Raw genomic sequence first — 27281 nt, 5'->3', positions numbered from 1 at the left:
CAGTTGAGCTTTTCTATTAATTGATAAAGAAAACAAAGTTATTTTACAACTTTCATTGTAATGAAAACTTTAAGTTTCAGAAAGTTGACTGAATACCGATTTTTTTCTAGAGCACTTATGTTCAGTTGACAGCAATTAATCTTTAAATTCTGTATGTCACAATCATAACTAACATAGATTTTTTACTGTTAAAGAGAAAAATTACTGTGTGTTTCTCTGGATTATATACAATGCAATTACAGAAAAAAGATTTTTAGGTTTCAAATAGCAAAAATAAGTTTGGTATCAGAGCATCAGAATACTTCATTTATAGGCTTCAACAATTAAGTTCCCAAAATTCTTTTATTTCACCTTTGTAACACTAGGTGGATAGATGCTTCTCAATAAAAAGGAATTCAAAATGGAATTTCCACAAAAACAAGCCACACAAAAAACCCTCTAATATCCTCATTAAGAGTACCAGGATCTGACAGCATTTATTGGAAGATGGAATATTCAGCAACACAAACACTACTTCCAAGGACACACGAAGTGTCCCTTCCACTCTTAGAGCACACAGCCAGCCCCAGCAGCACAAAATTTCTACAGAAGATGTTGTATGTATATGACATACAGGAACTGAATCATACTTCCAGACAACTGCATACATTGTAGGGAAAGCATGGGTGATGAAACCTTAAAAATATACTTAAGTTCATTTTTTCAAAAGGACAGAGGGAAAACTCTTATTTCACAAAAGCAAGACCTCAGACTAACAAAACTATTTTAGCAATGACATGTTTGATAAAAAAATAATCTGTGTATTCTTTTTTATTCTAGGATAGCAAATGAAGTCAAGATATTTTTAAAAGCTGTGTTTTTATAATATAGATCACCTGAAATAGACTCTGAAAATCTGTACTTACACAGCTGAGTAAAAGCATAGAGTAAAAGCATAGAGTAAAACCATTAACCTCTCAATTTACTCCTGAGAATGCTATTTGCATCTCTTTAGAGTATTTTCAAAAGAAACAATCTATTCTATAATCTTTATGAGGAAAAAAATGTGAAAGAAATGGTACAGCTTAGAAAAGCAAATGTTAAAAAACATATTCAGATTTATAAGAAATATAGAAATATAAGGAAGATGTTAACAGATATCTGGTTTATGCAATTAGCTATTGATTTCTATTAGCTATATGGTAATCATTAGCTATTAATTTCTGTGAAATTATTTAGCAGCAGAAATAATGATTTGTGATGCTTATAAAAGTGTGAAATTGGAATGATAAAGATAAAATTATAACGATTTTAAATAAACCTGGCTTTAAAAGCTATGCACTGAAATGCAAAAAATCTTTAAAAGTTCTCTACATATGGCTTGAAATGTATAAAGCATAAACAATTCGTTAAATTCTGTCTGCAAATGCAGCCATTACAAAAAAGAATTAAGTATAAAGCTTAATGTCTTGTTTATTTACATTCATTTGTCATTTATACAGAGTAAAAGTATGGTTTGTTTAAATTTACCCTTGTATATTCACTTATATGGTCAAGGGAAGATCAAAATCAGAAAAACAAAGGAGTGCAAATGGCTGGGCTTTCTCTCTGTCTTCCCACAAAGAGAAACACAGACAAGGCAGAGATGTTTAATGCTTTTTTTGCCTCTGTCTTCATCAGCAACAACAGGCTAAGGGGGTGCCAATGCCCTCAGCTGAAGACCATGGTTGTGAGAATGCTGAATTCCCAGTCAACCCAGAATTTGTGTGGGATTCACTGCTCCAGCTGGATCCCTGTAAGTCTATGGGGCCTGATGGGGCCTTATTAGAGAATACTTAACTGTCTGATGTCATTACAAAACTTCTTTTGATGATTTTTGAGTAGTCCTGGGAATCCAAGGGGTCCCAGTTGACTGGAAGCTGGCAAATATCCCAGTCTTCAAGGGCAAGGAGGACCCTGGAAACTACAGGCCTGTCAGTCTCACTTCAATGCTTGGTAAAATTATGGAGATTTTTCTGGGAGATACTGAAAAACCCTCGAAGGACAACAAAATCATCAGTCAGAACCATCATAGCTTAATGAGGGGAAAGTTCATCTTGTCCAACTTGATTTCCTTAGGTTATAGTGAAGGGGGTGACATCAGACTGGTGACCTGTCACTAGTGAGGCTCCAGAGCACTTCATATTAGGCCCAATTCTTCTCTGCATCTTCAAAAGCCAATTGGACACAGGACTTGAAGATATACTAAGTAGGCTTGCCAATTATACTAAATTGGGAGGAGCTGCTGACTCCCTCAAAATCAGAGAGACCCTGCAGAGGGTCCTAAATGAGAGATCTGGGCAATTGCCAACTGTATCAAGCTTAACAAGGGCCAGAATCTGCACCTGGGACAAGGCAACCCTCAATGTATGGACAGACTGGGGAAGGAGAGGCTGGAGAGCAGTGCCACAGAAAGGGACCTGGGGGCCCTGGTCAATGGCAAGCAGAACATGATTCAGCAGTGCCCTGGCAGCCAGGAGGGCCTCCCGTGTCCTGGGGGGCATCAGGCACAGCACAGCCAGGCAAGGGAGGGCATTGTCCCACCCTGGTCAGCACTGGGGCAGCCTCACCTCAAGTGCTGTGTGCAGTTTTGAGCACTGTGATATAAAAAAGATAAAGCTATTACAGCTATCAGAAAAAGTTCAAAGGAGGACTACAAAGATGGCAAAAGCCTAGAGGGGAAGACATTAAAGGAGTGGCATGTTTAGCCTGGGGAGGGGGAGACCTCATTGAAGTCTCCAGCTTCCTCACATGGGGAAGAGAAGAGGCAGGCAGTGATCTCTTCTCTCTGGTGACCAGCGACAAGATTCAAGGGAACGGCCTAAAATTGGGTCAGGGGAGGTTTAGTTTGGATATTAGGAAAAGGTTTTTCACCCAGAGGGTGGCTGGGCTCTGGAACAGCTCCTCAGGGAAGTGGTCACAGCACCAAGCCTGACAGACCTCAGGAAGTGTTTGGACTATGCTCTCAGGCACACAGTATGGTTCTTGGAGGTGACCCATGCAGGGCCTGGACTTCAGTGACCCTTGTGAGCCCCTTCCAACTCAGAACATTCTGTCAATCTATGAGTCTATATAAATATGCTGTGAAATATTTGAAAGATAAGAGATAGAAATACATAGAGCACTCACGGGGTTCTTTAGAAAGCTTATCTAGCATTAGGATACAAAACACTGTTCTGGCACACAATTAATGTAGAGAACTGTACAAGGGAGAAGCACTGTCCTGACTCTGAATAACTCTGCTTCAGTATTAGTCCTCTCACACTTCCAAATTACAGAAGGAAACTAAGTCTCTAATGTCATGCAGAAGCTGTGAACGCTAGTGTGCTCCAATTGTCACAGGTCTCTGGCCAGATGGTCTGGTTTTGGCTGGGATAGAGTTAATTTTCTTATGAGTAGCTGGTATAGTGCTCTGGGGTTTGGATTTAGCATGAGAATCCCAGAATATTCTATGTTGGAAGGGATCCATGAGGATCATACAAGCCCAGCTGTTAAGTGAATTGCCCATACAGGGATCAAACCCACAACTTTGGCATTATTAGCACCATGCTCTGACCAGCTGAGCTGACCTGGTATCAGCAATGCTGACAAAATAATGCTGATAACACATGGATGTTCTGGCTGTTGCTAAGTTATGTATACCTCAAATCAAGGACTTTTCTGTGTTTCATGCTCTGCCAGGGAGGAGCTGCACAAAGAGCTGGAAGGGAGCACAGCCATGACAGCCTGACTGAACTGACCAAAGGGATATTCTACACCACAGAACATCATGCTCAGTATATAAACTGGGGGAGTTACCCAGAAGGAGGCCAATCATTGGAGGGGGGAACAGTCAGTGGTCACTGTTTCTCTTTTACAGAGAAGCCCTGCTGACAGGGCAGCAAAGATGTTATCTTGCAAACTGTGTGTTGAAGAGAAGCAAAGAACTGGAGAGAACTGAAACAAAGACCAAAAATTCAAGCAGAGGAACAAAATCTTTCTTAGACTGATAGCAGTGTTTTTCCACAGTGCAACACCATACAGTGACAACACAGTATGCCACTGAAAGTCAATTAATCTCTTTATTACATACTACAATGTGTGTAGATATATTATGTAACACACCACAGCATGAGGGAAACACTTCAGAGCAATCAGACTTGTCTCCATTTTGCACAGAAGAACTTTGGCAGTTATTACATAGGCTTTAGAACAAATCAATCTTGCATTCCTATGGATTTCTGAACAATGCCTTATATTACTCCTTTTTTTATTACAACTATGAATGTCTTTCCTGCAATAATTTTAGTTCTCTTTAGTCCCAGAATCATGATTCTCCACACCCTAAGAGCACTACATCGGGTATAAAAAGAGAGAAGAGAAAGAAAGAAGAAAAATGGGATATGAGATACAAAGTGTTCAGTAAGCAGAACAGCAGACAAGTCTTCTTTCTGTGTGAACATAAGCATAACAACACTAAGTTCAACCTACCCAGGCAGCTGTAAGATTCTATGAGATCTTATGCTTTAGGAGAAAGGGTACTTTGCCTCAATGAGGAAAATAAAGAAGTTTCTCAAAATTTAATTTTGGATTACTCACACTCCTAACAGTCTGAGTTAAATTAATCAGCTTGGCTTGAGTCATTCCTAAAGTTCTGAGTCACAGACAAGGAAAGAGAAGGCATTAGGTAAATCAAAGCTGTGGCCCAAAATTAAAACAAACATTTAAGACTGGGTCAGGAAAATACTTGCTTAATCCTATCAGTGTACATTAAGTAAGGTATCTGCTAGTATAATCATAAAATGCCTAGAAAGCTTTATGAAAAAAATAAAGTTGTGCTGCATGAAAGATGAAGTTTATCTAACTCTAATGTGAGAGGTTGCAATATTTCCTGATATTAAGAAATATACTGGAAGATGAACCGCTTATGTCTGAAGGGATATGGGAACACTACTCATCCCATAACCTGGACCTAAATGCCCTTTGATATTTTTATGTTCTTTTTATAGGTGGTATGACACATCACACATGAAAAGCCTTGTTTTCTGAACAAGGAGGAGAGAAAAACTTAAGGAAAAATGTACAGTGATCAATAATAAAGCACTGCTTTCAAAGGAAGGAAAGATGCTAAATATTTCATCAGTACAGGAAGCAAGAGGTTTTGCTTGTCTTCTCAAAATTCTATCCACCATGAAAGTTTAACAAAATATACAGTGACTAGTAAGACTAGGAAGCCAAACAAACTGAAATAACAGGGTCTTGTGACAGTCATAAAATGTGCAGTCAATCAGCAGGCTGCCTGTAGATAAGGAAATTACCAATTATTTAATTATTTTACAGCTATAATTCAATATATTTAATTTTACCCTAACAAGTGTCCTTACTACTACAGTGAAGAACAGCTATTAAAGCTAAGTTTAAGGGCAAACTGGATTTTTTCTTAAGCTTGTACAGCTCTTCAGTTAAGTACCATTTATCCCAGCTTTCTATTTTAGCAAAACAATATTTACCACAACTAAAAAAGAACTAAAATGAGAAAATGGAATACATAACAAAAAGAGAACATCAATCTAATTGAAATCCCTCAATTCAAAATGTCCACAATGTAGGTCATGTGAAACAATATTATGAATATGAGCCTCAACACATCACCTCCACCATCATTTACCGTGTTTCTGATTGGAATTTTCTTCGGTTCTGTTGGCACATCCTGAGGAACAAATTTCACCGGTTCCTTAATTTGCCTCCTTGATCTTTTGGTCCCATCTGGTAAGGTTTCCATGGCAATATCAGCCTCCATATCACTGCTACCTGCCTGGTCACACTCTGAGCATTGCCTGCAAAGCGGAAGATTTTCTTTTTAAGACTGCAGTCACAAGAGCAGAAAAAGAAACATGATGAAGTTTTGTGTTTAAGATAAATTCAAAAGTCAAAGTCAAGACATCAAATGGACATCTAAAATGTACATTTTAAGCAACCAAGCAAAACACAAGTAAGATGTTCTTATTTTCCTGACAGTACTTAACTTTGAAAACCAAGATTCTGAAAGTAGAAATTAATCTTCAGGAAAAATGCCCCCTATTTCATTATTTTCATTCTACCACATCTTCATTTTTAAAGCTGCCCACTGATCTCTACTCTATCAATTACTGCAGCTGCTGCTGCAGTTTAATTATAGAATCATACAGAGGTTTGGATTGGAAGAGATCTTAAAGATCATCACCCCCCTGCCATGGGCAGGGGCACCCTCCACCAGACCAGGTTGTTAACCTTTACAATGACACGGTGCTCAATTCATTCCAATGAGAGTATGCTTTAGTGGCAGAGATTTGGAGGACATGTTTCTTATGAAAATAAATTTTAATATGCATTCCCTAAGGGAGTATGTTTTAAATCTGAAAAAAATTGTTAGGAGAAAATTACAAATAAAGAAGCTAAACACATATATTAACAAACTTGGAACGCTAAATTGAAAAAAATAAAGTCTACTGAGTTTCTGAAAGAAATACAAAATCACCATCAGAACTTCAAAAATTAAGGGATTCTAAAGTAATTCTATTAACAAGACAGGAATTCATCAGGATTTGGTTTTATTTGCAAAAAATCATTTTATGCAAGTCATAAATGTGGATGTTCAGTAAAAGCATTATACTCACTGGAATAGCCAGTTTTAATTACTTCTCACACTACACTTCCAATTCAAAAAATTACAAGTCCATTCAAATAAAGTCCAATTCATCACTGTTCTTCTATTAAACATTTTTTTAATAATACCAACCAAAAAAAAATCAACATAATCTTGTGCTATTAATTGGCATTAACAGGGATTAGCACATTAAAATTATCTAAATGATAGAGCAAATTTGCTTTGGAAGAAGACAGAACAAAAACCCCATGTATTTAATTATTTGAAGTTAAATTTTAATACACATTTCCAACAAGAAGGCATATCCATCCTATATACACAAAAGCACAAAGTCAGATACACATGTTGTATTTGAGTCTATTTGTTGCAATTTACACATTCAACAGGAACAGTTCTCCTGTGAACTTCAAGTGAGGGCTAACACAATATCACGTCCATCAACTTTCTGTGTTTTTTAGTTCTTTCAAAGTAATCCAAGCAGTACAGTCTCAGATCTCTCCTAACTATACCAAAGGACACCAGGAATCATCATGGTTTGCTACACAGACCAGTGGCTACCAAGTCAGAACAGAGGGAATCTAGTCATGGACTGGGTAACAGATCAGTGCAACCCTGACTAACTCAAGAACTTTCTCCTTTAACTTTTCCATATGTAAATTTTATATAATTGTGGCTACATTGCAATGTTAAAAACATTTATTACCTCTTATCTCAAAAGAACTTAAGACAGGGTGAATAAGACCAATGAAAGTACTTGAAATATTTGCTGGTCTAGAAAAGCAGAACAGGGTAGATTGCAGGAAAGATAACCGTTTCTCCCCTCTCTCATGTAAGTATGGAGTCTTTACGAAAAGCCAAAGCACAAGGAAGACAGTTTATATCCTTTTCAAACAGTCTGGGGCCAGCATACGAGAATATAGTCCTGTATTCTTCCTCCTTGCTCTGGTTACAGAGCAAAGGGGGATGGAATTTTCAGCACTGTTTAATTCCCCACCATGCACATCATCTTTGGGGGCGTGGGTTTGGCAGCAAGAGTCGAGCACCAAAAAGAGAAAATTTGCCATCTTGCTTGGATCTGTCCAGAGAGAAGGTGCTGGCATGAGCAGGCCCCAGCCCTCTCTCCATCGTTGCTGGTCCCCTTTTGCATCCCAAACCCCCCCTGAGCTGATGCTGCAGCAACAGCCGGACAGAAACCACGGCCAGAGCTGGCAGTGCCAGTGGTGCCAGTGCCGGGCGCGCGGCACCGAGTCAAGCTGGGCAAACGCTGCTGAACACAGCCCAGCACAGCGCTCTGGGAAAACCAGTGGGAAGCACAATACCTGGGATCTGGCTTCTGAGTTTCAGCCTGGCTCTTTGCTACTTTCTTCACACTGGGGAAGGGGAAGGCTAAGCTGCAAGGGCTTTGTCCAGCTTAAAGCCTTTGTCCAGCAGCACTGGTTTTGGGAAACATTGCTTTTGCACCCACAGGTGAATACCCATTTGTGTGAAAAACCCTCTCTCTCTCATATACCTTTTGCATTTAATATTGCTGTGGTTATTATTTGCTTTAGTAAATCTCTCCCCATTGCTCCTACATTATCAGAAGGGGTGGGACAAAAGGGAGTAGCTTACTTGGAGTTTTGTTCTCTGTGCTTGATAAAATGAGCACACTCCTCTTTACAAGTCTCAGTTTGCTACACACACAGTACTTGTTAACACCTCCAGGCCTTAAGACACTAGAATATAGAAAAATATAAGGTACAACAGCTTTCACAATGCCACTTTCTACAGTTATATATTTGCATAAATTTGTGTGAATATACACACACAAATATGTATCCACATACACTAAAGTCAATAAGGGCACATTTAAACCAAACTCCTATTATTTAAAGATCTTATGGAGAAAGGCACTCCAATGATGGAGAGAGAAGCTTTAAGCAACAATATTCTCTCCAAATATTTCATGTCTGCTTACCTATAAGTTACTTTGAATTTCTTTATTTTCATAAGATGGATGCATTGTTCTTAAAGCTGTCCAACCCACAGCTTTAAGGTGAATTTCTATTTAGCAAGCATCAGAGAGCACGGCCCTCCATAACACTGCAGAAATAGTCATGTCATTAATTTGTGTACTGGAAAGCACAACTGAAAGTAATTACTATGATCTGCTTATGCAGATGTAAGCAATTTCTATGAAAATGCTCAAAAATTCTATGAGCTGTTCTTAAAAAGCATTTATTTTTGGTAAAAATATGTGCCATGTATAAATTAAAGAAAAAGCCTCCATAACTTAAGAGCTGCACTAAAAATGACACTGTTAAAAGAGAAACAAATAGTCATAGGGTTTTACAACAGTATTTGGAGTGGAGAATCCAGTTTCTTGGATCTACCACTCTGCCTGTATGATTTAAATAACTCCTTTATCTCTGTTATTACAAGGGAAAGACACCATTTTTCTGCTACCTGGGTTCGGATAGTTCTATAGAAAATACCCATGCAGATCACTAAAATCCTGAAGCTGCACTATTACCCTATTTAAATATGTTTGTGAAGCATTGTAACTTTTATGTTACTGAGGAAGACATAAAACATCTTGACCAAAAGATGAGGTACTGCATTCAAGTTACTTAAATTCTGTTTTTATGAACAAGCTTGCTCTGAAACAGGTTGTGCAAGTGTGAAAGCAGTCAAAAATGAAAAGCAATCAAAATTACAAAAAGCCTAGATCTAGAAAAGAAAAGCAAAATCATACTATGATGGAAGTGAGAGTGTTGTGTGAATCACATAACAAAACTTTATATAACAAATATATCAAAGGTAAAGGGGGAAAGGAGTTATAAACATCAACTTACAAGCAACCTCCTGATTTACCAGAATAGGCTCTACTGTTATAGTCAACTATGTCCCATCATCCCTCTTACAAAACAGACAAAGGAGTTTGTCTGTTAGCTCCCACAGAGCCACAGAAATGCTACTACAGATACACACTCCTCTGACTTGGAAACAATCTCTTTTCAGCTCTTTCTTATAGTTTATTCCAAAACGGTTCTTGAATTTGAAGTACTCTTCCCATTCTGCTGTTTAATCCCAATATAGTAATAGGAAACAGCCACATGACTTCTTTTTGGCTGTGCCACAGTCATGCTCACTTAATTTCAGCTCTTCAATGACAAGCAGTGAACAGAGAACCTGTCACAGCAGGTCACCTTTAGAACTACTGCAACAATCTTTGCCTACCTCTAAATTAGCAAGCATTGCTATGCAGCATAAACAAAACAGCAGGAGAAATGGTGCCAAAGACTCAACTTTCAGTACACAGGTTTTGTTTTGCTTTTAGTCTAGACTTGCCTAATCTAGACCCACAGGGAAAATCAGTAGCAGGCAATAATATGCCTACTTCTAAAATGTGCCCGCTGCTAAATTACTGGAAGTTTGTTCCATCAAGAACTCTCAGTACTGATTTGAAATCTCTTAATCATACAGAATGTCTGATTAAGCACTAACAACCTACAGAAGAAAAAAGAAATTGGGTGATTTTGTTGTTTCTTCAATCTAACTTGGTATAAGAATCATAGATAACTTCCCACTTCACACACATCTTAAGTCAGTAGCAGTGAGTTGGGAAAGAGTATATTCAAATTGCTTAGCAAATACCACTACAGTGCTTCCAGAAAACAGTACTGGAACTGGTGTTTGGTGTTTAAAAAGGAAAATAAGCAGAGCTTGTTTTCAAAAGGAAGACACAGGTCTCCCAGACACACACTGACAAATCACTTCTCACAATGTTTACAAAGAATTAAGTCACTTTGAACACAAGAAACACAGACCACAGCTTCAAGATGACACCTATAAATTACACATGTAAATGACAGTGGTGGAGGTGGAAAAAAGATAGGGCTGCTTTTATTCTGGAGATAAAAGCAGTTTACATGAACCTAATACAGCTGTCAAAAAGCTTCAAAGAGCACCTTACAGAGTGTAAAGTTACAAAGTTTTTTAAAAAAAAGAAAATCTGCCATTTGCAACAACCTAAACATCCCTCAATTCAGACAAGTGACAATACATAAATATGTAAATTACATTAAATGCATGTAAAAATGTATATTATATTAAATGTATGTTAAAATGCAAAAAAATTATGATATAAAATTATTAACTTTATTCAAGTTAATAATTTTATATCATTATCCAGCGACTCAGGATGAAGAGGTGCTGGATCAGTACTGAATGAACAAGGTCAGGAATATGAATGAATGTCCAGACACCACTGAGTGCTCATGGAACTACTGGCCAGGAACTCTACAGCTCATTCTGTCCTGTGGCCAATATTCCCCACAGCAGTCACCACTAAAATAACTTGGCCTTCTAGAGCAAAAATAAAACCAACCAACCTTAATACAACCATTAGTCCTTGTTTTGTCCATCTCAGTCCCCAATATTGCATAGGCTACCAGAAGTTATCACCTTTTTTCAGCAATCTCATTCCAATAGAAGAAGCTAATCCTTGTTAGTAGCTGCCAAGTATTTTCTTAATGAAAATGCCAATACTTTACAATTAGATTTTGATTCATTATATTGTCTGCCAACACTTGTGCATTGCTTTAGTACCAGTTAAGAACATTCTCTACCAGGAAAATACATCCAGAATGGTCAGGAGTATAAAAACACACAAGTTGTCAGCAAGAATGATAAGACTTCGCATTATGATAACATGCTAATCAAAAAAAATATTTAATTGTTTAAGGAACAGAATTTCTAAGAAACTGAAAATCACAAATTTTTAAATGGAAGGAAACCATACCCTTTCATTGTATGGTTAAAAAATCTGATCTAGGAACTGGACTCAATCCTTCCAACTCAGGATATTCTACGATTCTACTTTAAAAGCACAGCATCAAAACAGGCATAAATTAATGCTTTAATGTACTATTATATAAAATAGTTTCTATGTTCCTCATCTCAAATCTATCTGAAATGAGGACAGGCTTTGCACTTACTATGGTACAAACTAGTGCAGGGTGTTCTGTTACCCTGAATAAAACTGTTACACCTCCAAACACGGAAAATTCTTAGTGTTAAGTGTTTTAAACCAGTAAGCCATGAAACACTGGTGCTCACCAGGTCGAAATTCTTACTATGATTTCACTAAGACTAAAACTGTTAACTCATTTTAAATTTAACACTGAGTAACAAAATATAATTTGTGCTTTCTTCAACAAATTAGCTTTTAAATACATAATATGCTCAAAGTTTTTTCTATTATATACTATAGGGTTTAATTTAACAATTTCAAAACCCTTTTTGGTAAACTGTAATTTAAACTATTAAATGCTGAGCCTGAAATGGATAAAAATTATAACTACAAATTACTCTATGTAACATCACACACATAACCTGTATCGCCTGGCATCCTCAAACACAATATAAAAGGTGAAGCTGATGGAATAAACTCATGTTAAAGTACTCATTGTTTAAATAAACATAAATTAGTAAAGTACATGACTGTAATCATAAAAACTTTTACAAGGGCTCAAGTTAGGTATTCTCAGTAAATTATCATCAGTGATAATGGAATAGAAAGAAAAATACAAAGAAACAATTGATTCTTGATTACTATTTTAAAAAAGAACTAAACTCAATGTTTTTAACCACTCTTAAAGTCTTTCAACCTGCCTAGTGTTTCACGGAATTTCCCACTACACCAATTTTATTTTTCTGTTATGTTCCTATTACATCCTATACAAATATCTGAAAATACATGGCCCTCATCTAAAAAATATATGTCCTTTTCTTCGTATTTTAAACAAAAGATAAAAATTGTATTCAAAACAGCAGGGGAGGAAAAACCTGCTGAACTCAAACTTGGATTAAGGGTTTGTTCTATGTGCTCTCCACTGATCCTGAAAAGAATACATAAAGGAATGTTCAATGATGAAAAGAATGCAATCAATGCAGCTCAATTTGTCTGCTATCATCTCACACTCCAGAATATGCCTGAGCTAATTAGAAGTAAAAGCCAAGTTTGTGATCTGAGATATAACTGAAGCATGAAATTTACAACAAAGCTAAGTTATAGCTTTGAAATGAAAGAGCTTTACTACCTAACCTGACCTATCCTTCCTTTAACACCTACTGAGAATTAGTCTTATATCTTTTGTACTGATAGCTTTTAGTGAGCTTTTTCAACTTTGTTAAAAAGCAGAATAAAAATCAAATCTCCTGTGTAAATGAAGAAGCTATCTAAAAATTTAAAATATAAAAAAAAGCTTCCACATAAAATAACTACTGGGCAAATTTGACTAAAGAGATCAAAAGTCTAACAATACAATACATTAAATAATTAAAAGAAAATTAGGTTCAGGAAAGTATTGGTGATGGTGAAAACCTTTTTGAGATTTTCATCTTTTAAATTTACTGAGGCAAATTTACTGAGGTAAATCCAGGTTTTGTAACAATAAGATACAAAAAAGAGAGGCCTCCCATGTCATATACTGGCCATCTTTTTCTGCACACAATCTTCAAAACTAGCCAAAAAGATGGCTGAAGTAAATATTTTATGCAAGTTCTTTAATAGAAAATTCAGAGACACATGAAGAAAAACAGAAACTACTCTTTTTCTGTTAAAATAGTTTTACTGTTTTAGAAGAAATTCTTATACTTTTCTGACTTTGTACCTTAACATTCAGACAAGGTGGTGAATGACTCCTCGAGATGCTGTACTCTAACTTCTTGCCAGCTACAAACTGTTTCTGAGTTTGCTGTATGTAACACATTTCAGAGCAGTTAAAACATGCGGACTGCTAACACTATAGAGCAGAGCAATCTAATTTTATGACAGTTTGGAAATCAGATTCTCCGCCACCTTATCATTTCTCCACTGCACAACTTAGCTTTTGTTCTGCTCCACAAGCATGAAAGAAAGAACTTTAATTCATGGAACTGTAACTGCAGTAAGTACAGTTATGAACATCTGTCATTGTACATTTGAGTCCTAAGACAGCAGTAAACCCAATACTTCCCATAGTGCAATAAACAGAGCTACTTACAAGTTTATTTAAAAATATTACAAGTATTTGCCTGAAGATCTCAACAGAGAGTTGCTTATCTCAGTCCTACCATAAACAGAAAACCAAGTCTTTCATTTCCCAAAAGTATTAGCCTATAATTTCCTACTGCTATTATACTGCAGTAATAACAATCACAGATGAATTCAAAACCCAAGAAAATTACAGCTATAACCTATTTTTACACAGTGGCTAATAATGAGAAAATCTTTATAACTTCTTTTTTTTGACCTTGAAACATCACTGCTAATAACCTGAAAATAAAAAAACTCCTCAAACTGCATTAAAACAATGTGTAATCCACTCAGAATTTGCAAGTGTGTTCACATTTACATCCTACTTTAAGTACAGAGACAGCACAGGACAGCACATTAACTGTGTTCTTACCAGTAACTGTTCTTGGTCTTCCTTGGCATCCTTGTAAGAGGTGGATCCAGGCAACCAAGATGATAATGAAGTTTGCAAGTGTCACACAGTAGGAGCAGGTGTTGATCATGGTTCTTCTTGCAAATTCCACAACTTTTCATGCACGCAGCAGAAAAACATTATAATTACATACTCATAAAGAACAAACTATATACCCCAGCACATTCCCCAGTTTTAATACAAACACTTGTCAACTTCAATTTGAATTTATCATGCATTTAATTGCATAATTATATTTTGGATTAATTTTGGAGGAGTTTTTTAAGGAGCTTCTACCTATGTACAGTAAAAGCATAAAAGGCTACTAGTCAGTGTTAGCAAAAAATAGCTTTCAATTAAATTTTGGAGGACTTCTAATAAGTTAGTAATCACTCAATACTTCAGCAAAATATACCAGTGGCAAGTGAAAAAAAAATACAACAAATGCTTAAACAGAAAATTATGCTGCTAGTACCAGTCTTGATAATCAATCACACACTTACTTATGCAGGTAACCACCTTGAAACAGGTCTGCGCTGCTGGTATGCTGGGCAATGTTATTCATTAGAAATTACACTTCCTTTTTGTTATTATTTTAGTGTAACTGAAACTTTAGTTATTCTGAAAAGACAGGTGTTCACTGATTGCACTAAACATGGGAGGAACTGAGTGCATTCGAATGAAACAGAATTGGTGAAGCAAGACTCCAATTATTTGTGTACATCAAAACTGCCAAATCCTCAGCCCACTGCCACATTTTCAAGATTTCTATCTCTGGCAGCACTAAAATTAACTTTTGCTTGTGTAAAATCATCCTCTTCCCCTTAGCCTTCTAGCTGGGCAAGACACTACTTGCTGTGGCTGGATGTCTTGCTGCTGCTCTCTAGATAAGCAATAGGCCACGTCACTCCCCAGCTGTGGTGAGAAAAGAAGAACCTAGATGACATGTGTGTATTTTGCACAGTCACAGTCTGGGATCCTATTACATTTAATAAAAACCCAGTCAGTAGCTTCACCACTTATGGAAGAGGAAAAAAGCTACAGCAGAGTAAGTCAATACATTTCATAACCTTGGGAATTAATAAAAAAATAGAAGTAGCGAAATTTAGCACAAGCAAAAAGTGAGAATTCTTATATGGACAAGTGTTTTGTGCACCCAGGAATCATGACTGAACAGCATCGTCACTGTTCTCAAAATCATCCACTCAGATGACTGCATTCAAAGAACAAAGTGCAGGTAGTTTTCACATCAAAAAAAGCCAAGGACTCTTCTACTTCAGATGCAAGGAGACAGTTTTGTCCTTAAAGCACTGCTATCAAATTAGCAAAAACATCCAAACTTTACTCATGTGTGATAGGGTGAAGAATTGACTACTATCCAACTTAGCCTTCAAAAATAAGTAAAAATGTGTCAACAACTTTAAAGCATTTTTTAATTAAAACCTGAAATAAACAATTTCCTCAGAACACTTTTCTGAAACTATAAATTACTAGATACTGTATCTATGCCGTTAAAATTTAATTACTTGCCTATAAAGTACTGCCGGAAGTGTAGATGCCTTTTGTGCTCCTCCTTCCTTTTTACTCGGTTTCCTTTCCTTAGGAGCCCGTAAAATTGCTGGTATGTTCAATTTCTATTGGATTTGAAGAAATGCAATACACATGAGTCTTGACACTTTTAAAGAATATTCTTCTCATCTCAATGCATGAAGAACAAGACACATAACAAGTGGGAGATTGCTTAGCTAACTATTTTACAGGCTACACATTTATCCCACTATGATTCTGTAAAATAAAGTAAAGTAGCCTTACAGTAATTTTTTCAAGTCAGTAAGAAACACACAAAAGACAAGCTTTTAAAATTTTTCTTCAAGCTTCCAATATAGGAATGGACAAGGATGCATTTCTCTAGGAAGCTGAAACAAGCAATGGCAGATTCATGAAAGTGGCAGAACACTGAGGCAGTTTATTTTCCCCAGCATTGCAGCTACACTGGTGCTCGACAGGTTAATTAGAAAAATTATCTTATTGGACCAAGCTCTTCACAAAGCAGACGAGACCCTCGTTGGGTTTCTACTATCTGCAGTGTGCTGGCTTCTCAGACAGTAACCATCTATCAAAGTCATTTCTCAGCAGCCCCATGGGTCTGCATCTGTTCAACCAACTGGAAAAAATGTCATGCAAGCTGTGTAAATGAATTCTGCTCAGCTTTTCTTTCCTTTTTTTTCAAATTCACTAACATTTGCATCAGGAACTGTATTTGCGAATACTTACTCAAAGGAAGGAAAAATAATCTTGGTTTAAAAGATATGTTATACAAGAATTCTTCTTTGCAAGCAGGAGAGGTAGGCAGACAAATGGAACTAGGAAAAGGCTGCATATCTTAGGAACTATTACTGCATAAAGGAAGTGTAAGGTTCGTTTTTGGAACAGCAGCACAAACTCAACAGCAATAAAGGGTGTACCAAAATTGTGAGTAATTCTATGTCTGCATTTCCACAGTGAACAGTTTCTTCAATCTTAAATCATAACTGGAAACCATTGCAATCTCCCTCTCAAATCCAAAATGTCCATTGACATTTAATATCTCTGACATAAACATGTATGAAAACACTGCAAAAATCTTCACTTCTCTTTTTTCCCGTATCAATGGGAACAAAGATAATTGCTGTCAAAAGGAAGTAACCCACATCTTCTGTTGTCCTAGATATTTATATTCATTTGATCAAAACATTCTCCTCTGTTACACATCATTACATATTGCACTTAAAAGGATTTTTATCTCATAAAAGCCATAAAGAGTTAACTTATCATTTGAAGCCTACAGTAAATAAAGACAACTGGAGATAAAAATCAGTAGGATTAACTCATGCTTCATGCTAAGGTTCATCACAAATGACAGGTCAATCACTTGCACCAAAATGAAAGAAATTTTGCAAACAAGCACACTATTACAACAACAAAATTAGGTTACATGTTCCTAGTAGGTGGTTTGCAGAAGTCTAGGTACTTCAATCAGGAAGCATTATCCACTGAGTAAAACCTGGGTCTGATCAAATCAAATAAATTTATTTGGCCATAGAAGTGGCAGAAACTAAAAGGTCTATTCTTGGAAAACCTGTTCTACTGTTTTTTTCTGTAAAGTGGGGCAAAAAACTAACCAACCTGTCCAATGATTCTACCCAGCAGAGCCCAAATTCCTTGCCCTTCATTTCGCAGTTTTCCATTCATATTTTGTAGCTCTTCCAAGGACTCACATAGCTGAAAAATTAAAAGAAAAAAATAGGCAACAGGAAGGAAAATCCTTTAAGAGTTATTAAATAAAATTTACTCAGCCTCTTACTTACCAAGGGTGCATTAATTTATTGTGGGATTAGAAAAACAATGAAACTCATATCAATATAGCTGAGATTAGTAGAACCATTCATTAATTTAACAGAAATGAAACAAGAATCCAGAGCAACCACTTGCTTTGTAAAGTATTGAGGTATTTCAGCATGGAAATAAGGTTTCATGAAGTGAAATGGAAAGCAAAACAAAAATACAGGAACATCTTATATGTGAAGTCCACACTACTTAGGCAGCAAGATTGTAACAAGTGAACATATAAATAAATCAAAACTTTCTTTTGCCACACTCACAGAAAAAGAAAATTTAAAAGTAAAGGCTGTAAGCAAAAAAAAAAAGTTTCTTTTTCTTCTGGAAGCAACTGTTAGGTTGTGTATTTTGGGAGGTAACTGTTAATTTGTTTAATATCCCCAGACACAATTTCATTTCCCTTTATCATCCCTGGGCAGTTCACAAGGATCTCCTGCTACATTTTCCATATGTTCTCACTTAAAACACACACCAAACAGCTTAAGAATTAATAGGAACACCATAGTAACTTTATTAACTATCACTTAATAGGCTGTTGAATTCAGCAAGAACTGCAGCATGTCATCTGTCACAAAAGGCACAGTATATCTATGTTTCAAAATAACTTTATAATAAAATATTTGGTAAAAATGCAAAAAGTTCTTTTTTAATCATAAGGATGAGTTCATAAAAAAATTACATTAGCAACACTATGGGAGAGCATAGCCGTAATTTATGGGCTTCAAATTTGTTATACCCTAAAAAGCACGCAGAGGACACTGTGGAGGTGTGAATACTGATTATTTCTGTCTGAAAAATTAGTCAAGTCATTAAACCTAAGCCCAACTGGAGTTGTAGTTGACATAAATAAATAAATAAATAACACTTTTGAGTATCACAGATTACGGGTGATCAAGTGGAGTTACAAACAGAGAATCATGCAGGTTCAAACAGGTCCATGTGCAATTTGTTAGTGGAGCTCTCAGTAGGGTCATTTAAAGAACTTGGGTCCAGTCAACATATCACATTTCAGAAATTGGTATTATTTGCATGGGAGAAGACAGACTACTGAATATTTTTAAAAGAAAAAATAAGTTTTTAAATATTACTTTGAAAAGATCAATAGCTTGCATCTTATGTTTTTCTCCGAATTTTTTTCCATGGAAAGAAAAATTCTAAGTTAATAGCAGCAATACTAAAATGGTACAAGGGTTTATCACCTCTTTTTCTTTACCTTATTATACTCCACATGAAGCTTTTCTTGCTCATTTTCTAACTTATCTTTGATGTTCTTTTGTTCAGCCATATTCTCCTGGATTTGAATCATGCGCATATTTCTCTCTATTTAAAAGAAAATGGCGTTATTTCCTACTCTTGAATATACATTTTCAAGTTTTATGCACTAAAAAAAGTGATGCAATCTAAAGTAAAAAACTATAGCAATACCAAGACACAAAGCTATGGCCTAGAGGTTTAATACAAGACTGAGTAGAATGAACAGGCTATTTGTATTTTGCTGCATAAATACTGTGGTTGTTTAAATTATGAACTTTGATCAGCATCTAGCAAAGAGTCAAAAAGTCATGCTATTCCACATAAAAATGGAGAAGAATTTACGGAAAAAATATTATACCAAAAGTTACCTACTCCCTTCTTAAGACAGTTTGGTCTTCTGTTTATATTTGAAAGATTTTACTCTTTTCTAAAGTGTCTTTAAAAAAAAAAGGTTTCTGTGTAAACAGACACCACAAGCAATAATATACCTGACCTAAAATGAAGTCATAATTCACATTTATCTACTATAAACAATTAAGTACAGGGAAAATAAAAAAGCCAATGAAATAGCATAGTACAATGTATCAAAGTGGTACCTTTTCATTGAGAACAATAAGCTATTTTCACCCTTACCAAGGTAATAATTCACAAAGTCAGCAGTGAGAGCTGGTTGTTTATGTTTTCTTCTTCCATCAACGCTGGAACTTGTATCTGAAGTGTCCACTGGGAAAATGTCTGTGCTGATTCCCATCAGCTCGGCCTTGCGCATGAGTTTCCGTATGGCCGAAGCGCTGCTGGTCAGCGGCCGCGGCAGCTTCTCCCGGGGCACCCAGGCCTGGGGCCGCGTGGTGCGCGCCAGCTCCGCCTTGGCACGGTACTGCTGCAGCCTGGCATTGATTCGAGCCTGCAAGGAACAATTCCACCCATTAAAAACATCAAGGAATGATTCAAAATTAGTTTTGAGCTATAATTTGGAACACATCTGCATTTTATTTTCATTTTAAGTGTTGTGCAATCTAATCAATGCCATTTTCACTCAGGAGCTCTACAACTCAAGAAACAGACGTCGATACAGACATTCCGTTTTACTTCAATGTGCACACACAAACAACATTCTCCTTTCACTAGAGTTTTGGAGCTATGTACACACTTCTGGATGAGATTTCCCCATTGATGAGAGCAACAGATGACTGCTGGCTATGAGACAACCCCTTCAAATAATGATAATTTGATAGGACTGTGAAAACTCATAACTGGTAGAAGCTTTGGTTGACCTACCACATATGCATATAGATACACATTAAATGGATGTTTATGTGAGCAACAAAAGTTGATGAAGAGCATTTGTATCATATTTGACATACTTTTGTAGGAATTCCTTTCTCAATGCCACTTCTCTTTATAAATGTTAAATGCACTGATTATAATTTGTCAAGAACACAACCCAACAGAAGTGAAGCAGACAAGAGAAGCTCACAATATATATTGTCAATGACATCTGTATATTTGTGACCATCTGGGAGATCTACCCCAGAAGATCAAGCTGTTACTGACAGTTGGAAAATGCTGTCTTGAGGGAACTCTATGAAGTGGCAATTCTGGCAGAACTGACATCAACATACAAACCTTCAGAGGCAAGACTCCAGCTGACTATCGGTTAGAAGCTGTTTACTTTCCTGCACAAAGAAGAAACTAAACTAATGTGACTGCCCCACCATATGGTGTAAGATACTCCTGAGACAAAAGCAAAGGTGCGCATATACATACACACTATTGTTAAGGAACATCTCTGATTTCAAAAAGAATCAATGAAGGTCGTACTGCAGACAGTTGAACATATTACCTTAACTAGGTCTTGAACATTAATGACCAAGAAACAAACCAAATACAGCTTACAGGCCAGCTCTGACACCAGTGGCTTTATTCTTGGATCCACAGGTGCAGATCCACCTACAACCACTGCTGTACAACACCAAAGCCACCAAGAGTGAAAACATGTGGTTGTACAAAACATATGCAAGTGGTCATACTTGTATGCCTATGACACCATGTGCCTATGACACCATGTCAAGTAACTGCACCTGCAGTTTTCAGCAGTCATTCTTCAGTTTCAAAAAATTTAATCTAAATAATTAATCTTAAAAAATTGCAAAGTTTTGGTGTGGGGAAAAGAGGAGAGAGAAAGGGAAATGCCGGGAACTTATCAGCATTATCAGCACTGCTTAATACATGCCTGAAAACAGAGCTAATATGCCCTGCTGGATCCAAACAGATATTGCACAACCAGCACTTACCATTATACTGGGCAGTGTTCATATTATTGCAATGTCTCTACTACACGGGTGCATTTCACATAACTGAGAGCCGAGTATATTCAGCAAGCATTATGAAACCAGTTTTAAAACAAGCTACATGAAGTTCAATATTCCAAAAAATATTTTATTCACAATTCTTCTACAGTACGAATATGCTCATGCTCATTTTCAACAGCACAGATAATTTTAAATTAATATTCTGCTATTCAAAGATCTCTGAAGAACTGGAAAGGCAAGATTTTTTTAAATAAAAAGTTTGATACTATGAAACAATATTTTCTTATCATTACGCTATAATTCTCACTTCAGAAAAAAAGCAGACAGCCCTCTCCCATAAATTATTTCCATTATTTACAGCATCTGCTACTTTCTACAAATAAATCAGGCAGGTTTTGTTTAGGTAACAAGCTGATTTTCTACACAGGTGTGATTTTTCCACGGAATGGAGTTCAGTCTAAGCAGTGAAGCAAACTATGCTAGAAATTCCTCAGAATCAGAAAAAAGAAATAAAAGACACACATTGAAACATGAAAGTATGCAGAATCCCTCAGAGGAATTGAAACCTTTGTATCAACAGGACTTTTATCAGTTGAGCTTCTGCAGTAACTAAACAGTTTTAAATGGATCTGTCACTAGACAGGGATATAGACTTGCCTAAGGCTTTCAGACAACTCCAATGCAGTGGCACAGACTCACTTCTTTGCATACATTATCTCTTTTCCTAGGAAGTCATTACTATGAAAACACCTGGCACACAGAATTCCATTAAGATCTAAAAAATTGGAAATTTAGATAGAAATAGAAATGCCTAATTTTTTCTGGCCTTTTTTCTTCAGAATCTTGAAGAAAATATTAAACAAAATCTATGAATTACAATGAAAAAGTAATTACCAACTTTTTACCTCAAAAGCAAAGTATTATTTTTAAATTCAGACAAGCACAGATATTTGATATTTATTGAAACAGATATATAATATATATGATATATAACTATATCAAATATAGAGATAATTGTTCTTAGAGACCAAACCCTACAAACAGTTCAGTGTGCTGTTAAATGACCATGCACTATCAATATATTCCACATCTAATTTTCTACTATAATAACACTTTTACCTTCTCTTAATTTCTGTCTTGTTTAACATGGATGATTAATATAGAGGCATTTTTGCCACGAATACAATACCTGAGCTTCTGGTGAAAGCTGCTTTTCTCTTTCCTGCAAGGACATTTTACAGTAAGACTGTAAAGCCAAGTAGTTCTTCCGCTTCCATTTTCTGTCTAACCTGTCCGCATGCTGTTTACAATAAGCAAAAAAAGGGTCAGCTATATCCTGTTTCAGAAAAAACAAAGGGGAAGGAATGAAAATAGAGTGAGACAAAGTAAGGCCAAAGGGCTCTGAACAGCAAAAACATTCTGGCAATCAGTTCACTTGTTCAAATGGGCATGTTTTTAAAAACAACTAAAAAATATGTTTCTAAATCAATTTTGTCATGTATATGTAATTTACAATATAAGGTGTTTTTCCACTGTTTTCATTGCATGATCCTAAACGTTTCTAAATGCATTAATGATTTAACTCTCTCCTAGTCTATCTCTGTACTACATTTGCATTGCCAGGAAAAAAAATCCCAGCAAAATAAATTCCTAAATACAAATTCCTTCAACATATAACATGTATTAATTTCCTGTTGATTCACTGTGCCTTTTAAATGAAATCCTACAAGTGCTTAATAATTCTGAATAACATCAAAGGCAATATATTTGGTTTCTCTAATGTTTTTCCAACCATTTTGGTGGCTATACCCTCCGATTTTTCATTCCATCATACCTGCACACTGTCATGGCTAGGTTTATAGCAACTTCAGCATCTGCAAACCCTGCAAGCAGACTACAAATATCTGAGCCATGAGGAGACATGGTCTGAGAAACACATTTATTTGCCTTTGTAATTTCAAAAGTGTACAAACAACATCATAAATCTACAGACTAACAAAAACTTAAAGCAGTTTTCCTTCATAAAGTAATACAAATATTAATAAATTACCTATCAAATTTTCCTTTATTCCACTTATAAAACATAGAGTAATAAAATTTACTCTGACTTTCCTTACAAGCACATTTTATTTTAATTTAAGATTTTCACAGTATGAGACAGCTTACTTCAAAAATTAGCTGTGTCCCAAAATGAGATTGTGTGAGACCTTGATTAAAAATTTGACTGCAGACAACATGTAGCAAAATTTTAAGGTGGAAAGGCCAGCAGATACATATATCCAGAAGGAATTCACATAAGGAATTTAAAGACTCAACCTTACACATAATCTAATAAGGACAACAACAATGAGGCTATCTTCCTATTTAGCAGTCCAACAGAAGAATGTATTTTGTGATTCCTTCATGAATTCCTTAGTGGTCCACTGTTTTCAGAAACAAAAGTGTCAATATCAACAGTGAAAGTAATGCTTGTTTTTGTGTTACCTGTGCTACTTCCTAAGGTAAAAAAGGAAATTGTGATGCTATGAACATGACAGGCTTAATCCAAATGATACATATCAGGATGAAACTGGACAACCTAAAAGTACTTATACCATAAAAATGAATGAGGAAGTAGGAACTTCTAATCTGAATTGCTTTAGATCATATTACAGGGAAAAAACCGTTAAGAAAAGATATTAGGAAGTTATCAGGAGGTTATAAATACTTGCTTTTTGTTCTGATTCCAAAGATTAATGTTACAACAAGGACAGTCATATCTACGTACTAAAACTGAAGTAAATACTAAAAAACATGCATGAAAAAGTGGCATCAGAAATGTTTTTAATTTCTTAAGTTTCCTATTTGGTATGAAACAGAGATTACTGTAGTACACAAACAGCTAGGTAAGTATGTCACCTGATGTGAAGTCCAGGAAATAGAATGCCTGTCTGTATTGACTGACAGTCTCTTAAGCCAACCTCTGTGTTAACTTTCTCTGTCCTTTTTTTCCAGTCTGTTTCAAAAAATGCTCAGAGAGGACAAGTTGGTGGAGGGCTCTCCCTGAGCAGTTCCCTTACTCCCTCACCTGTTACCTACTTAAAAACTTCGTTCAGGACCTGTGAACAAAACAGTTACCATTTCAGGTCATCTCCATAAGCTTTCAATAGAGATCTTTTATTCTATCTTTTCCATACCTACCTCTTCTGCTGCTGCTTCTGAGAGGAGGCCTTCCTTCTGAGCACAGGTCACATGGAAATAAGCTCTGCACATCCCAGCATCACAACTAATGCAAACACCAGTTCTGGCAAAACGAGGATCTTCACAAAAGCTGCACTCCTTCATAAAGAAGAATGGAAAAGGCCACAGTAAATTTTTCAGGTGCACTTTGCCTAATATTTGATCATTTACATCATATATAGAAAAAAACTAAACTGGTAGGTGACTTCTGTGTGGTACAGAAAACAAGTATGCTCCCAACAGCTGACACTACTTAAAGCTTTCTGCTTTCTCAACTCCCACTATTAATTTCATTCTCAACAATGCTTAAATAATCTAAACAGCATGTTGGATGAATTTTTATATTAACCTGCATGTATTGCATGCCCCTTCAACAAACCAACAAAATACCATCAAAGCAATTCAAGCACAATTAGTTGTATAACCACGGTATAGAAAAACCACCACTCCTCAGCAAATGTTCAACGAGTTCTGAGGACAAACAAAAATAAAAGAGCAGTGCTCTGAATGACTGGAAACCACAGATAATTATGTACATGTCCCTTGATAAGCAATGACAGAGACGTAAACAAGTGACAGTGCAGAAACAAACACTCAAAAATCATAAATATCAGTACGGATGGATGTGATTCACTTAATTAAGAAACCGTGGCTTCAGATATGTGCATTCTAGGCACAGTCACTTGAAAAACAATCAACTGACGTCCCCAAATGCAACGTGGAAAAAAACAATTAACTTGTTTTTCAGTCAGATCAATTCCTCGGTGTCTTTCTCCACAATTTCAGACCAAATCCCTGTGCCAGCAATCTAGAGAAATGAGCAGATAAGCAGGAAATGGGAACACGCCCTGCTTGAGCAGGGCTGCTATCCAGTGCATAAAGATGATCTAAAATTATACAGGCATGCATTTCCTAGACTTCTACTTGCTGAATAGAGAGCAAAGCTGTCTATCACCTAGAGAAAATATCTCCATGCAGAAAGTTAAACAACAGAATGGAATGGTAAGGAAAACTCAGTGACTGAAGAATCTCAAAACATCACATATGCTACACTAGAAAGGCACCCTTTAGCTGTGTAGCTGCAACACTTAACAGATAAGAAATTAAATGAAAAAACCTAATATATTAAGCTGGTTTTGAAGGGGGAATGTAGCAAAATAAGCTGTAACTTCCACACTTAATATAGCAAACATGATTTACAGCTTTCCAACAGCAACGAGTCTTCTTCACCTGTACAGGTCACTCTCACCTTATTCACAGCAAGAAAAGATGCCCAAATTCTTTTCCCTGATCCTATACATCACTTATTTAAAAAAAAGAGTATCATTCATTTCAACAACAATTGGCAGAGTCTGGCATGCTTGCCCCAACCTTTTACAAACATTTCTAAACAAGGCTAAATGCCTCAGCAGGCCCAGGCTCCTGATACAGATGTATTGTACATGGGCAATCCAAAGTGTTTTAGTCCATTTTATATATTGTATTCATTTTTAAAACTGCACTACATATTTTCATTTAGTATTCTATTTAACAAGTAGAAAAAAATCAAGAAAACAAAAGTGACTTGGCAGAAATGAAGCTTTAGAGCTGCAGACTCAGACCCAACCACATTTCCTCACGTTGGCCTGATAGACATGGCTTCTCCACACTGTCTCCATTAGCCAAACAGTATTTAGCAAACTAATGAGTGATGTCCTCTGCCCACCACAATGATTTTCTGTATGGTTGGTTCATTACTTCTTTTGATCTGGACTGAAAACATTTACATGTAAAACAATTTTAACTTTAGAACCATGTATCAGTTCAAGTTGAGGGCCCTGTGTTGCTGTGGATTTTGGTAAACACTGCTTTGGAACAGCCTGTTGTATGCATACTGGCTTACATATAAACTCTAAAGTCATTCTTACTGAAGTACATCTGCCCTTTTCTTAACCAACTTAACCTCCCACTTCTCATCTTATGAATCCTCCTCGCTTTCCATTCACATTTTGTCAATCTGCCACTGACTTCAAAAGAAATTAGCACCTCTGTAAAAAATCAGGGAAACTGGGCAAAAACAGTGACAGAAATTATGGAGAATGGAACAGATAGAAAGATGGAGGGAAGAGCAGGTGGGCTGTAGGTATAACAACCATTTAATAAATTTTATCTCATTTTTAGTCCTTAACCACACTACAAAATTGCTACAAAAAAAGAAAAATAAAGTTGGGAAGATTCATTTTATTCTATTACATGCAAAAACATAAAATATAGCTATTTGTTGCCACTACATCTCTTCTAAACTTACCTTTGCACCATACTTGGAATAATTCATTTCTGTTAGTGTTACTGGCCTCAGCTTGTCAATATCTCCAAATGCCACTCCTGGAACATAGAGGGCACAAACAATGTGGACCCACCTAAAACAGCAGACAAAATTAGGTTACTGTTACCAACATTTTGATCCTATATTATACTCACCATTTTCAGATTTCAAAGTGCCCTGTAAATGTTGCAGATGCTAGCTGAAACACTTGAAGGAAAGTAGATTAAAAGCAGGGATGGAGTGCCTGTTTGGAATTCAGGAGCTCAGACATTGAACCAGGGAGTAAGGCCTTTCAAAGGCACTGGGATTGCTCTGCCTGTCTGCATCAAGGGCTGGGCTACCACCACCTTTACATTCTGATGGTTCTCCCAAGGGCTCCACACACTTTTCAAGGAACATGAAAGGTGTATTAAGATTTTGATATTACTTATAAAGCTAATGCAGACAGATATTTTCATAATGTGGCAGGGGGTAGAAAGGGAACAAACAAAATTATACAGGTAGTCACAGCAACACTAAGCTCTGAGCATATAGCCATGAAGCACTTAGAATACAGACTTTCCACTGTTTCTTGCACTTGTTAGTTTCACCAAAACAAACTAGTTTTAAGCAACATCGAGAAGACTTGCATTCAGGAATAAACACATCTGAGTAGTATAACAGAAAGGCCTATCTGAAACTCAGATAAATAGACTTAGTTTACTTAGTTGTTCCCTTCT

The 27281-nt window shown here is 36.3% G+C and overlaps 1 protein-coding gene across 5 annotated transcripts in view; it reads right to left on the bottom strand.

Moving 5' to 3' along the window:
- Window positions 1-27281, bottom strand: part of PHF14 (PHD finger protein 14) — a 161635-nt gene that overhangs the window by 102477 nt on the left and 31877 nt on the right. For all 5 annotated transcript variants that reach the window (XM_063152135.1, XM_063152126.1, XM_063152141.1 and 2 more), the window contains 9 exons: window positions 26545-26656; window positions 24219-24356; window positions 22228-22374; window positions 19360-19630; window positions 18686-18792; window positions 17260-17355; window positions 15625-15728; window positions 14077-14208; window positions 5666-5834 (listed from right to left, as the gene is read on the bottom strand). In XM_063152135.1, the coding sequence (XP_063008205.1) occupies window positions 5666-5834; window positions 14077-14208; window positions 15625-15728; window positions 17260-17355; window positions 18686-18792; window positions 19360-19630; window positions 22228-22374; window positions 24219-24356; window positions 26545-26656 (1276 nt within the window). The remainder of the gene's footprint in view (window positions 1-5665; window positions 5835-14076; window positions 14209-15624; window positions 15729-17259; window positions 17356-18685; window positions 18793-19359; window positions 19631-22227; window positions 22375-24218; window positions 24357-26544; window positions 26657-27281) is intronic.

The sequence above is a fragment of the Melospiza melodia genome, chromosome 1 (assembly GCF_035770615.1).
Source record: "Melospiza melodia melodia isolate bMelMel2 chromosome 1, bMelMel2.pri, whole genome shotgun sequence".
NCBI classification, from domain to species: domain Eukaryota; kingdom Metazoa; phylum Chordata; class Aves; order Passeriformes; family Passerellidae; genus Melospiza; species Melospiza melodia.
The sequence above is the reverse complement of the archived record's forward strand: the minus strand, read 5'-3'. Positions and strand labels throughout refer to the sequence as shown.